General features: G+C 39.2%; 1 protein-coding gene across 1 annotated transcript in view; it reads right to left on the bottom strand.

Moving 5' to 3' along the window:
• ADGB (androglobin) overlaps positions 1 to 13927 on the bottom strand; it is a 129576-nt gene that overhangs the window by 44625 nt on the left and 71024 nt on the right. The window contains exons 17-20 of the mRNA XM_054570081.1: positions 13144 to 13246; positions 10522 to 10663; positions 7984 to 8098; positions 4945 to 5112 (exon numbers count right to left, since the gene is read on the bottom strand). Of these exons, the coding sequence (XP_054426056.1) occupies positions 4945 to 5112; positions 7984 to 8098; positions 10522 to 10663; positions 13144 to 13246 (528 nt within the window). The remainder of the gene's footprint in view (positions 1 to 4944; positions 5113 to 7983; positions 8099 to 10521; positions 10664 to 13143; positions 13247 to 13927) is intronic.

Raw genomic sequence — 13927 nt, 5'->3', positions numbered from 1 at the left:
TTATTACATATTGGAAAAAGCTCTTTTAGATTTAGACACAATTTTTCTTCATATAGCATACTTAAACATATATAAAAAATAAAATAAGCTACAAAAATTGGTTAAGTATCCCCAAAACTTATTCATATTCGAACTATTCTGTAAATCATTTTTAAAAAATACTTGACATCTGTTTTTCCTATATCATTTGTTGTTTATGTTGTCAAAGTCTTTGAAGATATACCAGTGTCTAAAAAATGTTATACTTTTTGACCCTGGGGTTTTTCTCAAGCCACTGGTCCCCATTCAGAGAGCACTGGTGCTGGTTCATTCTTGATCTTTACCAAAGCGGAATGAGGGAAGGTTTTTAGATTACAACAAAGACACATATTCCTTCTTCCAATGTTTTTCCCGGGTTTTTATTTTGAAATGCTGAGGGATTCCATTTATCTGGTCAAGCCACTGAGAATAACAATGAAGCCCAACCACATTTCTGCTACTTACTTCTAGCTATTTACCTGTGTACAGGGAATGATGTGCTGTGCAGATTTCTCAGAGTCCCTGGGGACTGTTTGTGTGACTTTTTGCCAGTTACACCTTTTTTTGTTTGTTTGTTTGAGCCCCATGGGAGCCATTATGGTGCATGTGAGGAAAATCTCTCTCCCTTCACGTTTTTTTGAGAGTCTCTATTATGCCATTTAATTCTCTTCCCAAAGGGATTGGGTTTTGTCCAACGACACACATAAATACATGTATTTCTTTTAAAAGCAATGACAACATAAACCTTTATAAACAAGTCCATGCACACATGCACAGAGAATTGTGAAGGTCAGCTGACAATTATGAGGAACAATTATAAGGAACCACCAATGATAAGATACACTCTGATTTTATTCTGATGTTAAAGTGTGAAAAGAAATGTACATCTTAGAATTGGCAAAATACAGTGCCTTTCAAAGGCAAATGACTACTACAGTTCCTGCTTAGTTCATATTTTCTGACAACTCTTCACCCCCCTCACATGTATAAAAACAGACACCGAAAGGCATGCTTTCTCTCTCTGGAACGCCTGTTCCTTACCCTGCTCCTTTCCCCAGGCACATTCTCTCTGCCTTTCTCTCTCTTAAACTCCGAGGTTCCTTTTGTTTCCTCTGTAACTTGTTTCCTGAGCCCCCTACCCCAGCCCAGCTGGCTCACTTGCTCCATGGCTCTTTTCAACCTCTGTGACTTTCTAAATAAACTTTTGTTTATATTTATGAATAAATAAATAAATAAAAACAGGTACCTAACCTTATAATCTGCATTTTTACTTGCCCCATCAGCTAGCAATAGTAGATAAGGCTGAGAGCAAGCAGTTAACCCAAGCTAAGCAAACCATTGTCACTTTGGCCAAAAATACAAAATCAGAACCAAGACATTCTAAGCCAGCTTCATATGGGAAAAGAATGTAAAACTTAGGAGCCATATTCTCCATGATATGAACTTAGGAGTAGAGAAAGCATGTGTATAAATTAAATAAAGAAGAAGAAGAAATGTTTTAAGAGCCTTCTGTTCTCTCTAAAGTTCCTCACTGAGTTATTCCTATCCTCGTGTGTCAAAAAATGTCCCTGTATTAGGGTTCCATTTTCTCCACAGCTTCACTGCACTTGTTGTTTGTTGATGATACACTGTTGGTGGGAATGCAGACTGGTACAGCCGCTGTGGAAAACAGTATGGAATTTCCTTAAAAAACTAAAAATGGAACTGCCTTTTCACCCAGCTATGCCACTACTGGGAATATACCATAAGAACCCCAAAACACCAATTCCAAAGAACCAATCTCTGCTCACCAATGTCCATAGCAGCACGATTTCCAATGGCCAAGGGCTGGAAGCAACCTAAGTGCCCATCAGTAAGTGAGGGGATCACAAAACTATGGTACATTTATACAATGAATACTATGCAGCAGAAAGAAAGAAGGAACTCCTGCCATTCGTGACAGCATGGATGGAACTGGAGAGCATTATGCTAAATGAAATAAGCCAGGTGGTGAAGGACAAATACCATATGGTCTCACCTATAAGTGGAACCTAATCAACAAAACAAAACAAGCAAGCAAAATACAACCAGAGACATTGAAATAAAGAACAAACTGACAGTAGCCAGAGGGGAGGGGGGAGGAGAGTAACGAGAGAAAGAAGGGAACATTTATAAAGGGCCCATGGACAAAGCCAAAAGGGGGTTGGATGGAGAGTGGGTTGGGTCTGGGAGAGAGTGGTGGGGGCAAAGTGGAGACAACTGAGCTTGAACAGCAATAAAAATAAATAAAATAATTTTTAAAAGTCTCTGTATACTGATTACAGATCAACACATCCACGTCCAGCTTCCGGATGTTTTTTTTGTGACGTGGTAAAATAATGTTCTAAACATTTTGACATCTAAGATAACAATTCAAAAAATCAATACTTGCGTATGTTAATCTTTTTACTCTGTTACAATTGAGTGGGTACAGTCCTTGATCATCTTGATATTCCATCGTGCCTCACTCTGGTCTAAATGGAATGTTGATGACTCAGTGAACCCTTTCTGTGGGCAGAAAGTGTCCAGTTCTCTGATTCCCTGATCAAGACACATGTATGCTAGAGAGTGAGAAATACACCCTATTGAAATGCATGGATTTACCACATCAATGGGAATATTAGGGTCCAGAGGGCTGGATATGCTAAGATATCCCCTCTAAGGTAAAATATAAGACATTGTAATTAAAAAAGGGAACAGTGCTTGATGGTTCCATCTGGATTATTCCGAGTTTGGAGATTTTGTTTTGAATTACCTTTTCCCAATAATACCAATATCCAGTTAAATTGGAATAAGTAAAATAAACTTTTTGTATAAATAATTTTAATATAAGTAGGAGCTATATATTGCACATGCTCTTTGTTCATATAAAACTAAAATTTAACTTGGTGAAACGACTTGAGACACAGACTTTACATGCCTCTCAAAAATTCACCCAGAATTCATTATAGACTGAAACATAAAATGGAAAGCTATAAAACTAAAAGATAACCTAGGAGAAAACAGTGAGTTTGGGTATGGTAATGATTTTGTAGATATAACACTAAAGGTATGATTCATGAAAAAAATGATTAGCTAGACTTCATAAAATTAAAAACTCCTGCTTTGTAAAAGAAAATGTCAAGAGAATAGGAAGACAGAGAATGAGAGAAAATATTTTCAAAAGATACATATGATAAAAAACTATCATCCAAATTATACAAAGAACTCTTATAACTCAACAATTAAAAAACAAACAAACAAAACCTGATTTAAAACTGGGTCAAAGAGCTCCACATACACCTCACCCAAGAAATGCAGATGGTAAATACACCTATGAAAAGGTGCTCCACATCCTATGTCGTTAGGGAAATGTAAATTAGAACAACAATGAGATAGCACTACACACCTATTAGAACAGCCAATATCTGGGACACATACAACACCTACCACTGCTGAGGATATGGAGCAAGAGAAGCTTTCTTTCATTGCTGATGGGACTGAAAAAGGGTGCAGCCACTTTGAAAGTTTGGTGGCTTCTTATAAAACTGAACATGCTCTTACTATATGATCCAGCACTCATTCAAAGTAGTTAAAAACGTATGCGCATACACATAATACATGGATGTTCATAGCCACTTTATTCATAATTGCCAAAACTTGAAAGAAACCAAGATGTCCTCCAGCAGGTGAATGGACATAGTGTGGGCCACCCAGACAGTGCAATATTATTCAGTGCTAAAAAAAATGAGCTGTCAAGCCATGAAAAGACATGGGGCATCTTAAGGGTATATGACTAGGTAAAAAAGGTCAATTTGTAAAGGCTACATACTGTATGGTTCCAGCTATATGACATTATGGGAAAGGCAAACTATGGAGACAGAGAAAAAGCTCATTGGCGGCCCGGAGCAGGGGTGAGTGAATAAGTGAAGCACAGAGCATTTGCAGGGCAGTGAAAATCTTCTGTAGGCCCTCGTAATGATGGGTACATGTCATTCACCTTTGTCTAAATCTATAGGGTGTACAACACCGAGAATAATTCTTAATGTAAGCTACAGACTCCGAGAGAGAGCGGTGTGTGAATGTAGGTTGAACAATTGTAACAAATGCCCCCTGGTGGTGGGAAATGTTGGTAATGGGGGAGGTTCTACCTGTGTTGGGGACGGGGAGGATATGTAGGAAATTTCTAGGTCTTCCTCTCCATTTTTCTGTGAACCTAAAATTGCTCTAAAAATAAAGTCTTTAGTAAAAAAAAAAAAAATTACCCAGGTGTCATGTGTTTTTATTTGCTACTTCTGGCAGTGCTGCTCCCAAGGGGACGTTTCACAGTGTTTGCAGTCATTTTGTAGCTGTCCAAATGGAATGCGGCTGGCATCTCGCGGGTGTAGGCCGGCCGTGTTGCTGCATATTCTACAGTGAACGGGTCAGCCTCACAACAGAAATCATCAGGCCCAGAATTTCTATAGCATGTGGGTTGAAAAACCCAGACCTAGAGGGTGCCACGAAGTCTCTCTGTCCCACTCCCTCAAGGCTTCGAGTGAAGCCAGAATCCTACTCCACCCCAGCAGAAGGTTTCACCGTGGGGAAGTTAATGCCCCAGAAAGCAAACGGCTGCCGTGGGGAAGGGTTGGCGGGGGTGTCACGAATCTCCCATCCTTAAGTGGGACCCTTCTGAGGGAGGCCCTGCAGTTTGATAAAAGAGTCCCCTGGACAATTCGGCCCCAGCAGCCCAGAGCTGCAAACATCACATCCTTTAACACAGATGTTTGTCTTTCTCATCTCATTCTGCCTACTCCATCATTTCTTTTTCCCAAAGTCACTTTCCTTCAAATTGTCTCCAGCCAAATTACTTCTCAGGCTCTGATTTTGGGGGGTCATTTTATATAAGAAAGTACCCTCCTAAGAACATCATAGAGTGAGCGTGCTTACCCTGAAGTGCTGCATGGTGAGCTCCTTGTTGTGCAAGGGCACAGGGTAGAGAGCTGTCTGCAGGTCCTTCAGAGCTGCGGAAAGTTTATGCTTATCTTTGAAATTAACAATCACATTTCCAACAGCCTTCAAAATTATTAGCGCCTGCTCCGTGAATCGGTAGCTCTCCTGTGAAGACAAAGCATCTCAGTCAGCCTCACTAGCATTTAATTAAATGTAATTAGGTTTACAAAAATGTAATATCTGTTAATATATTAAACTTCTATTACATGCGTGATTCAGTAGTTATTCATGGAGAACTTATTTCATCAAGGCAGTTTGCTAAGTATTGTGGTCTGAGAAATGTAAAACAAGGAACATGATACCTGCTATAGTGAACACATAAGAGGAAGATGACCTATCACCTGATGCTAGGCACCAAGGGAAATTTCTCCACAGTATTAATATCAAGATTTATACTTGATATTAATGTCAATTAATATTGAAGAATGTCTAAGGGCTATTCTGACAAAATTATATGGGGTTTGAGAACAGATGAGCAAAGAGGTGTTCAGAAAAATAGCAATGACGATCGTAAGGACAAGAGGGTGAACTAGTATGGGGCTCTGGCTCTGCTATCGACCAGGAGGAAACAATAAAAGCAAGAAAAAGATAGCAATATGGAAAACAGTATGGAGGTTCCGCAAAAAAGTTAAAAATAGAACTGCTGCATGATATAATGACCCCACTTCTGGGTATATATTCAAAGGAAATAAAAACAGGATATCGAAGAGATAGCTGCACTCCCATGTTCAGTGCAGTATTATTCACAACAGCGCAGATATGGATGCCAAGTGTCCATTAGTGCATGAATGGATAAAGAAGGGGTCACACACACACACACACACACACACAAGAAAAGAAGACCCTACAATTGTAACAGTATGTATAGACCTTGAGGATATTGTGCTAAGTGGAATAAGTCAGACAGAGAAAGACAAATACTGATTCATGGCGTTGCTTATATGTAGAATCTAAAAAAAGTCAAACTCATAGAAACAGAACAATAGTGGTTTCGAGGGGCTGAGAGAAGGCAATAGAGAGAGATTGGTAAAGAGTACAAACTTCCAGCTGTAAGATGAGTAAGGTCTGAGGACCAATGTAAAACAGTGACTAGAGTTGATAAAACTGTATTGTATAATTGGAATTTTCTAAGAGAGTAGAACTTACAGGTTCTTGCCCCCAAAATTAAAAGGTAAATATGTGAGTTGATGAATGTGTTCATTAACTAAGTAGGGCTATCCTTTACAATATAAATGTATATTAAATTACCAAGAGGTACACTTTAACTATCTTATAATTTTATTTGTCAATATACCTCATAAAACTGGGATGGGGGAAGATTGCAGTAAGTCTGTAGTTTGAAATGAGAAAGGATTAACCTCTGAGGAGTTTGCTTCTTATCTTGAATGGTGTGTGGTGGGGAGTGGAGGAGTTGCCCAGAGCAGAGGGTGCTTGGAGGCAACCTGGAGCATGAAGTTGGAGGAAAACTTTGTAACATCTATTTTTGCTCTTTTCCTAGTAGGTGCCATGGTATGATCATTGTTCCATGGTTTCCTGCAGAAATTTCAAGTAGTAGCCCAAGCAGGTGTGTGTAGACAGCACAGATTTCCCACTGGGGAGGGAAGCTGATGAAAACCAATGCCACCGGCCTGCCACAGAATGCATTCACATCTCTATTACCGCCCGCCACACTCCCTGAAACTTGGGTGTTTCTCTGTGAGGTGAAACCATGATTATAAACGTTGCCTGGTCAGCTTGCATCACTGGGAGTGATCAAGTATGGCGCTGAAGAGCTTGAGGCCCTCTGCTTTGGACCAGCCTGCCCCTTTTGCTACTTCATTAGAACCAAAGAATACCCTGCCCTGGCCTTGAGCCCCAATAATTTTTAAAAGATGGAGGGGTTGATAACTCCAGGAAAGTAAGAGTTCACAGACCAAAATAATGAAGCACCTAGGAAGTTAAATCACTGAATGAAAAAAAGAAAGCAGATGATCCATGTTACCTAAAGCAGGTTTTGTTTTTGTTTTTGTTTTTTAGAGAAAGAAAAGACAAAACAAGAATTTAAAATTTGGCAGTGTAAATGTAATTAAGGGAATGAGGGACATCTACTTATAAGGTGGGCCTGCTGACCTTCCTCTGGTCCACCAAGCAGGAGGGAGCGGGGTGTGAGAGATGCTGCGGCAAAGACTGGAGGCAGCCACACGGAGACCTGCACAACCACGGGCCAGAAAGGCAGGGATGCACAGCCCGAGCTTGTAAGGGCCATGACAATACAGCATGAGGGAGTTGGTCTTAAGGCATCTTCCTGCTACCCTGACCAAGCGGTTTTCCGTCTGGCTGAGAAAATCCTATCTCGTCAATATGAAAATGTGGTGTGTGGAGATGGGTCAGCAGCAGGGAGGGATAAAGCTGACTTACACAGCAGGAAGGCCCTATGCAAATCTCCGCCCCCCCCATGTTCACACCTACATATGTAGAGGGGATGCTGTGGCCCCGTTTACCTCTTCTCTTCTTTCAGAAACTAAGGAGAGGCCAAGAGGAGACAGAAGAGAAGAAGAAGTACAAGAACCTTCCATGGATCCTCTCCTCCCAAATCCCAGAGACACATACTTCAAATTCTTTAGGCCAAGGAAGAGGTATAATATCAAAATTTTAAACTGTATTAAAAAGGACTGTACTGATCTTTTATACCTCCCAAAAGACTACTGACGCTGTGGAATATATGTGACATGTTAACAGGTGTGAAAGAGGATTCAACAGAGCAGAGGGGAAGGTAATTTTTGGAGAAAAACTAAAATTATTTTATTTGTACCCTACAGGGTTTAGAGCATTTATTGTACGCATCGTATTTGGGAATTTCTTGCAGAATGTGCTTAAGAGTTTTAAAAGGCAATAAAAAAGTGGATAAGTTGAATACAAAATAAGGATATGATTTAGTTCAAATTATTTGAAAACAAGGCACGCACACACAACAGTCACAGTTGCTAAAATATTTACCGGCTCGAAGTTGGGCAGCACGGTATCTTCATCCCCGACGACGAAATTCACCATGCTGCACACGTGCAAGGAGTGCGCCACTGGGGAGTATGCAGTGAGTAGCAGCAGGTGTCTCCTAAAGAGAATGGAAAATGGATGAAAACAAGGGTGTCTTTGTCGGAGTTCTTGCCACTGTGTGTTCCTTAATCACAATTAGTGCTCCAGCTCAAACATTAGTACGTGTGGAACCCTTTAACACAGATGGAATAAAGAACTTTCAATTTTCACTGTCAAGAACCATCAGATACTATGGAATCTATATCTCACTGTCAGGCAAAAATTGTTACACTAAATGATAGATTTGCACATATAGGAGATATCTCCCATATACCGCAGTCCCATTGTGAAAGACTCTTCTGGATTCTTCCCTAACAACAATAATTCATTGTGGTAAAGGACTTTGCAGACTTCATAGCCATTTTCTCACAAATACGTAATTTCATGTATGTTGTTTCTGTCTCTCCTACCAGCCCGCAATGTCATTGAGGGCAGGGGCATTCATTTTCTCTCAGTTATGGAGCAGTTGGAGTGTGTTCAAAATATACATACATGTTGACAGGCTAAGCCAAGTGGAGGAAAACATGAATGTAAGAAGATTCTTCCTTAGTTCTCTGCCCTCAGTTTTCTCAATGAATGAGAACTTAGAAAGAGTAATGATTTCTGAGAGACTCTCCCTATGCCAGAGTTTGTAGGGCAGATGTGAGAAATACTGTAGTTTCAAAGTTTATTACTTTTAGAAATATTAGATGCTTGCCATGGATTATTTTAGCATTAGATTTTGTTGCTTATGCTTTTCTTTGTATGAGAGCCATAGTTTGTCACTGATCTCACAGAATTAGCTTGACTGATCTTGGGAAATCCAAAAAAAAAATTATTTCATCTGAAATAACATATTAAATTTTATTTTTCAAAATCAAGGAAACCTTTTTGATTATACATATTTCTTTAAAATAGAAAATGTGATGCAATTAGCCAACTTTATCTTAATAAAAAATAAAACTACAAGTAAAAAACAAACCACTGATAAAACTACAGATAGGCAGGGGAAAATGCTCTGTTTCACAATTCGTTTTAAATAAAATTTTATCTCTGGGCCTTCTGTATGTCCTCCTTGGAGAAACATCTGTTCAGGCCCTTTGTCCATTTTTTAATTTGGTTGTTTGTGTTCCTGGAGTGGAGTCATATGAGTTCTTTATATATTTTAGAGAGCAAACTTTTGTCTGAGGTATGATTGGCAAATATATTTTCCCATATGGTTGGTTCCCTTTTCATTTTGCTGATTTTTTTTTTAGCTGTGCAGAAGCTTTTTATTTTGACATAGTCCCATTTGTTTATTCTTTCTTTTATGTCCCTTGCTCTAGGGGACATATTGGCAAAAATATTACTACATGGAATATGTGAGATTTTCCTGGCTATGTTCTCCTCTATGACTTTTGCTGTGTCACAACTTATATTTAAGTATTTTATCCATCTTGAGTTCATTTTTGTGTATGGTGTTAAGTTGATGGTCGAGTTTCATTTTTTTGCATGTATCTGTCCAGATCTCCCAACACCATTTGTTGGAGAGGCCATTTTTACTCCATTTTATGCTCCTGCCCCCTTTGTTGACTATTAATTGACCATAGAGAGTTGTGTTTATTTCTGGGCTCTCTCTTCTGTTCCATTGATCTATATGCCTGTTCTTATGCCAGAGCAACCTAAGTGCCCATCGGTAAATGAGTAGATCAAAAAACTGTGGTACATTTACACAATGGAATACTATGCAGCAAAAGGAAAGAAGGAACGCCTACCCTTCACAACAGCATGGATGAAACTGGAGAGCATTATGCTAAATGAAATAAGCCAGGTGGTAAAAGACAAATACCATATGATCTCACCTATATGTGGAACCTAATCAACAAAGCAAACAAGCAAGCAAAATATAACCAGAGACATTGAAATAAAGAACAAACTGACAGTAACCAGAAGGGAGGAGGGAGGGGGATAATGGGTAAAAGGGGAAGGGTCATCAAGGAACATGTATAAAGGACCCATGGATAAAACCAGAGGTAGGATCAGGGGTGGGAGTTGTGGATGGATGGAACAGGGATAATTGTGGGGAGAAAATGGAGACAATTATACTTGAACAAAAATTAAAAAATAAATAAAATTATGGTTATTGCTAAGGAATATAATGAGATTTATAAGGATACTAAAAGGAATTTTCAATAAATGAATTTTAGGTAATGTTGATTGAAAAAGTTTAAGCCTTATGTTTTATTATTGAAGAAATTACCAGACTCTGACAAGTATGAATCTTCCAAAAAGGGATTTAGTGTACCACATTTTTTTTCAATTTATTTATTATCGTTCTCATGAACCATAATGATAAACCTATTCTTTATCAAATCACTTTAGGGGACAATTTCCAAGTTTCCATATTGTTTAATCATTTGGTAATTAACATCATACAAGGCATTAAAAGCTTCTCAGTGTGAGAAAGATGAAGTCACTCCATACCCAACAGGCAGGTGAACCATAGTCCCCTTGGTAGCATAGGTGCGAATCTTCAGAACAAGATCACGTGGCTTCAGAGACTTCCAAGAAAACGTTTCAACTGTAAGTAGTCCAGGCTCTATGGGGGGGCTGTTTTTTGTTAAGGCTAGGAAAAGTGAAAAATATTAAAATTTTATTATTAGAATATAGCTGGTCTTTATGTTACAACATTAATAATAATAATAATATCAGTAAATAGAGATGGTATAAAATATTCATAAAACATTAAAAATTACTCTGGGTAAATAATTATTGAAAATAATATTCAAGTGGAACCCAGATCTTCCTCCTTGTCCTATTCCCTCCGCAAAATCAACCCCTCAGGTGAAGAAATCATGGATGGGATTTCCCAAATCAAAGTATAATCATGAGAGTTCAGAAAAGGAGGACAGACAAGGACATTTCATGGTAATACACCATCACTTTTATTATCTCTGGCTGTAATTACAATATATCTCTAGATGCAATTAAAAAAAAACACCACATCTGAGGAAATACAAGATTTCCTAAGATGGTGGCAAAGCAAGGTTAACATATTCCATTATTTACTTCAGTTTTATTTTTAATTTTTAGCTTTGACTGTGGTATGCTAAATGAAATAATAAGCCAGGCAGTAAAAGACAAATGCCATATGATCTCACCTGTAAGTGGAACCTAATCAACAAACAAGCAACTCTGTGTAGAAAGTGCAAATAATTAAAATAAAATTAATTTTAATAGAGTATTTTCTCTTAAAATAAATAAATAATATTGACTATTCTTCATCCTTAGCTGAGGGCAAAATGTTTTCTAAATTAAAAAAAAAATTGAGATAAAATTGACATATAACATTGCATTAGTTTAAGGTGACTAACAAAATGATTTGATATATGATATATTGTGAAGCGATTATCACAGTAAGTTCAGTTAGTATTCATCACCACATGTATATTTTTTTCTTGAGGACTTTTAAGATTTCTCTCAGCAACTTTCAAATATATAATGCAGTATCTTTAATTATAGTCACTATGCTGTACATTAGACCTCTGGGACGTATGCTTTTAGCCTGTTTCCAAGTGACACCCAAGCTGAGCATAAAAGGTCCTAAAACAAACCACTCTGACCCAAAATAACTCTATGTGCATAGAATTTAAATGCTGTAGGATATGGTGTGGCTCAGGAGCTATCAGTTAGGTAGAAATATTAAGCCTCTACCACTGAGGCTTGAAAGTGTATTAAACAAGTGTATTAAACAAGTATTTACTTCGCCATAGACATCATTCAAAACATTGGCTGTATTTTTGTTGAAATTCATAGTGTTTGCTCTCAAAGTTGACAAGACATTCAATATTGACAACTCAAAAAATATTTATTGAACCTCTATAGTGCCAGAGACTATAAATTTGAGTTAGAGATAATGTTTTAAGAAAATGGGCCACATAATTAAAAAATATTTCATGCATTTGTATATGCGAGTGCAAGGAGGCTGGTCTTAGAGAGAAACAGGGACAGCACATCCATGAGAACAAGAGGGAAGGCTGACTAGAGCTGGGGAGAGTCCACCATGGGAAGATGAAGCCAGCCATTTCTGACTTTTTCCCATCTCTGCAGTGACGATTGCAGCAAGGTCATCAGTTGAAAATGAGTTAGGGTGGAAGTGGGTATTGGACATCTGAAGAGAGAGGTCTGAAGGTCTGCGGGAGTCATCTGGAAGAGTGAGAGTGGGCGAGTGAGGGAAGTGGAGAAAGGTCATCAGTGCCTAGGTTTTTGTTGTTTTTGTTTTTGTTTGAGGTCTGTGGTCCTTGATTTAAAGAGGGGCTGGCTGAATTTTTTCTCCAGTCACATTCAGCTGCTCTGATGCAGCCATAAATTTGGTGCAAAGTTCCATCGTAGAGTTCATTCAACCGATATTGTGATTTTGCCAGGAAAGAGGAGAGGGTGAGAACAATTGTATTGCGGTACCTGTGAGAATACAATTATAACAGTGGGCCATGGAAACGTATGCTGGGAATGAGAGAAATGAAGACAGAAGGAGAGTGACGGAAAGAGAAAAATGGTAGGTTCGGTGGGTGGTGGTCCCAGCAGTGTCAGAGAATCGTAGAAGTGAGAGTTCCAGAGAGAGTGAACTGGGGAGTCCGGGGGTGGTGGTCAGAGAGCTTGAAACTGAGAGGATTGAGATGATATAGCTATTGGCACTAGGAGTTACAAAGTATAATCATGAAAGCAGAGGACCAACGTGGGGTGGAGAAAAATGGGGTCTTCAGTATCGTCAAATTAAAGAAGAAAGAGTTCATGTTCTTCAATAGGTTTTGAAAGACTCGAGAATGATGGCATGTATGGGCAGAAAGACAAACGGGGTGACTGGGCGTGCCAAAGAGGTGAACAGATGACTGTGGGGAGAGCCGTGGGTGGTAAGAGTGAGCACAGTCCTTGCTGTCTGAGGAGTAAGAGGATCACAGGAGATGGGGTGCGTGTGACTCCCCTGGAGCCTGAAGAGGAAATGAGCTACCTTCATGCAGAGCCTAAAAATCTCATTAGTGTATTTTCCCTGGACGGAATGAAAATGAGCCAGGCTGTAGGTCTATCATTTCCTCAGAGCCCTCTCACCTCCAGATTCTCCCCAGCGCACCAACGCAGAAAAGCAAACCAGCAGTTCAATAGGTTTGAGACTATCCACAAACAGATAGTAGGACACACGCTCATCTGAGAACTGCAAGAAATCAGAGCAACCATTGAACTTAGTATCTGTCTACAAACGCTGTGTTCCCCACTTCTCATCATAATACAGCACTTAACATTTACTGAGAACCTACTGTGTTCCAGACACCAAAATAAGTACTTTCCAGGTTTTGTGATATGAAGACAATCACACCGAGTGAATGTTGGCTGCATCTTTAGGGCCCGTGTGGGACTGGCCCCTCACACCAGAGAGTCAAAGCTCATCTTCATGAGTAAAGAAAAAGGATATTCTTGCTCCAGAAAGAGGAGAGGAGCCTGGACCCAGGCTGAGCAGTGCTCAGACAATGGGTTCCTGATAGGCAGAGAGGCCGTGGGATAACTTCAGCAGAGTGTACATGTCTAATGGGGACGTATTAAAGTATTTTTCATAGCGGGGTGTGGAATAAGCCCTCTCTCCCCTCTTTCTATAATATCTTCAGAAATATACCCATTGCATGCTAATGCACCAGACTGGATTTTTCTTTTGGAGATGTAAGAAAATAGTCAACAAGATCAAAAATTCCCTTGAAAGGATAGCCACGTAAGATTACACAGACATGATCTCAACCCATCCGATATGGTACTACTAATAGCAGTCATTATGAAACACAGAGAGGGTAAGCAACTTTCCAAAGGTCACAGAGCTTGCAAGTACCAAAACTGAGATTTAAAA

The sequence above is a fragment of the Pteronotus mesoamericanus genome, unplaced genomic scaffold (genome assembly GCF_021234165.1).
Source record: "Pteronotus mesoamericanus isolate MK-2021 breed Mesoamerican mustached bat unplaced genomic scaffold, CSHL_Meso_final contig_20, whole genome shotgun sequence".
In the NCBI taxonomy this organism is placed as follows: Eukaryota; Metazoa; Chordata; class Mammalia; order Chiroptera; family Mormoopidae; genus Pteronotus; species Pteronotus mesoamericanus.
The sequence above is the reverse complement of the archived record's forward strand: the minus strand, read 5'-3'. Positions and strand labels throughout refer to the sequence as shown.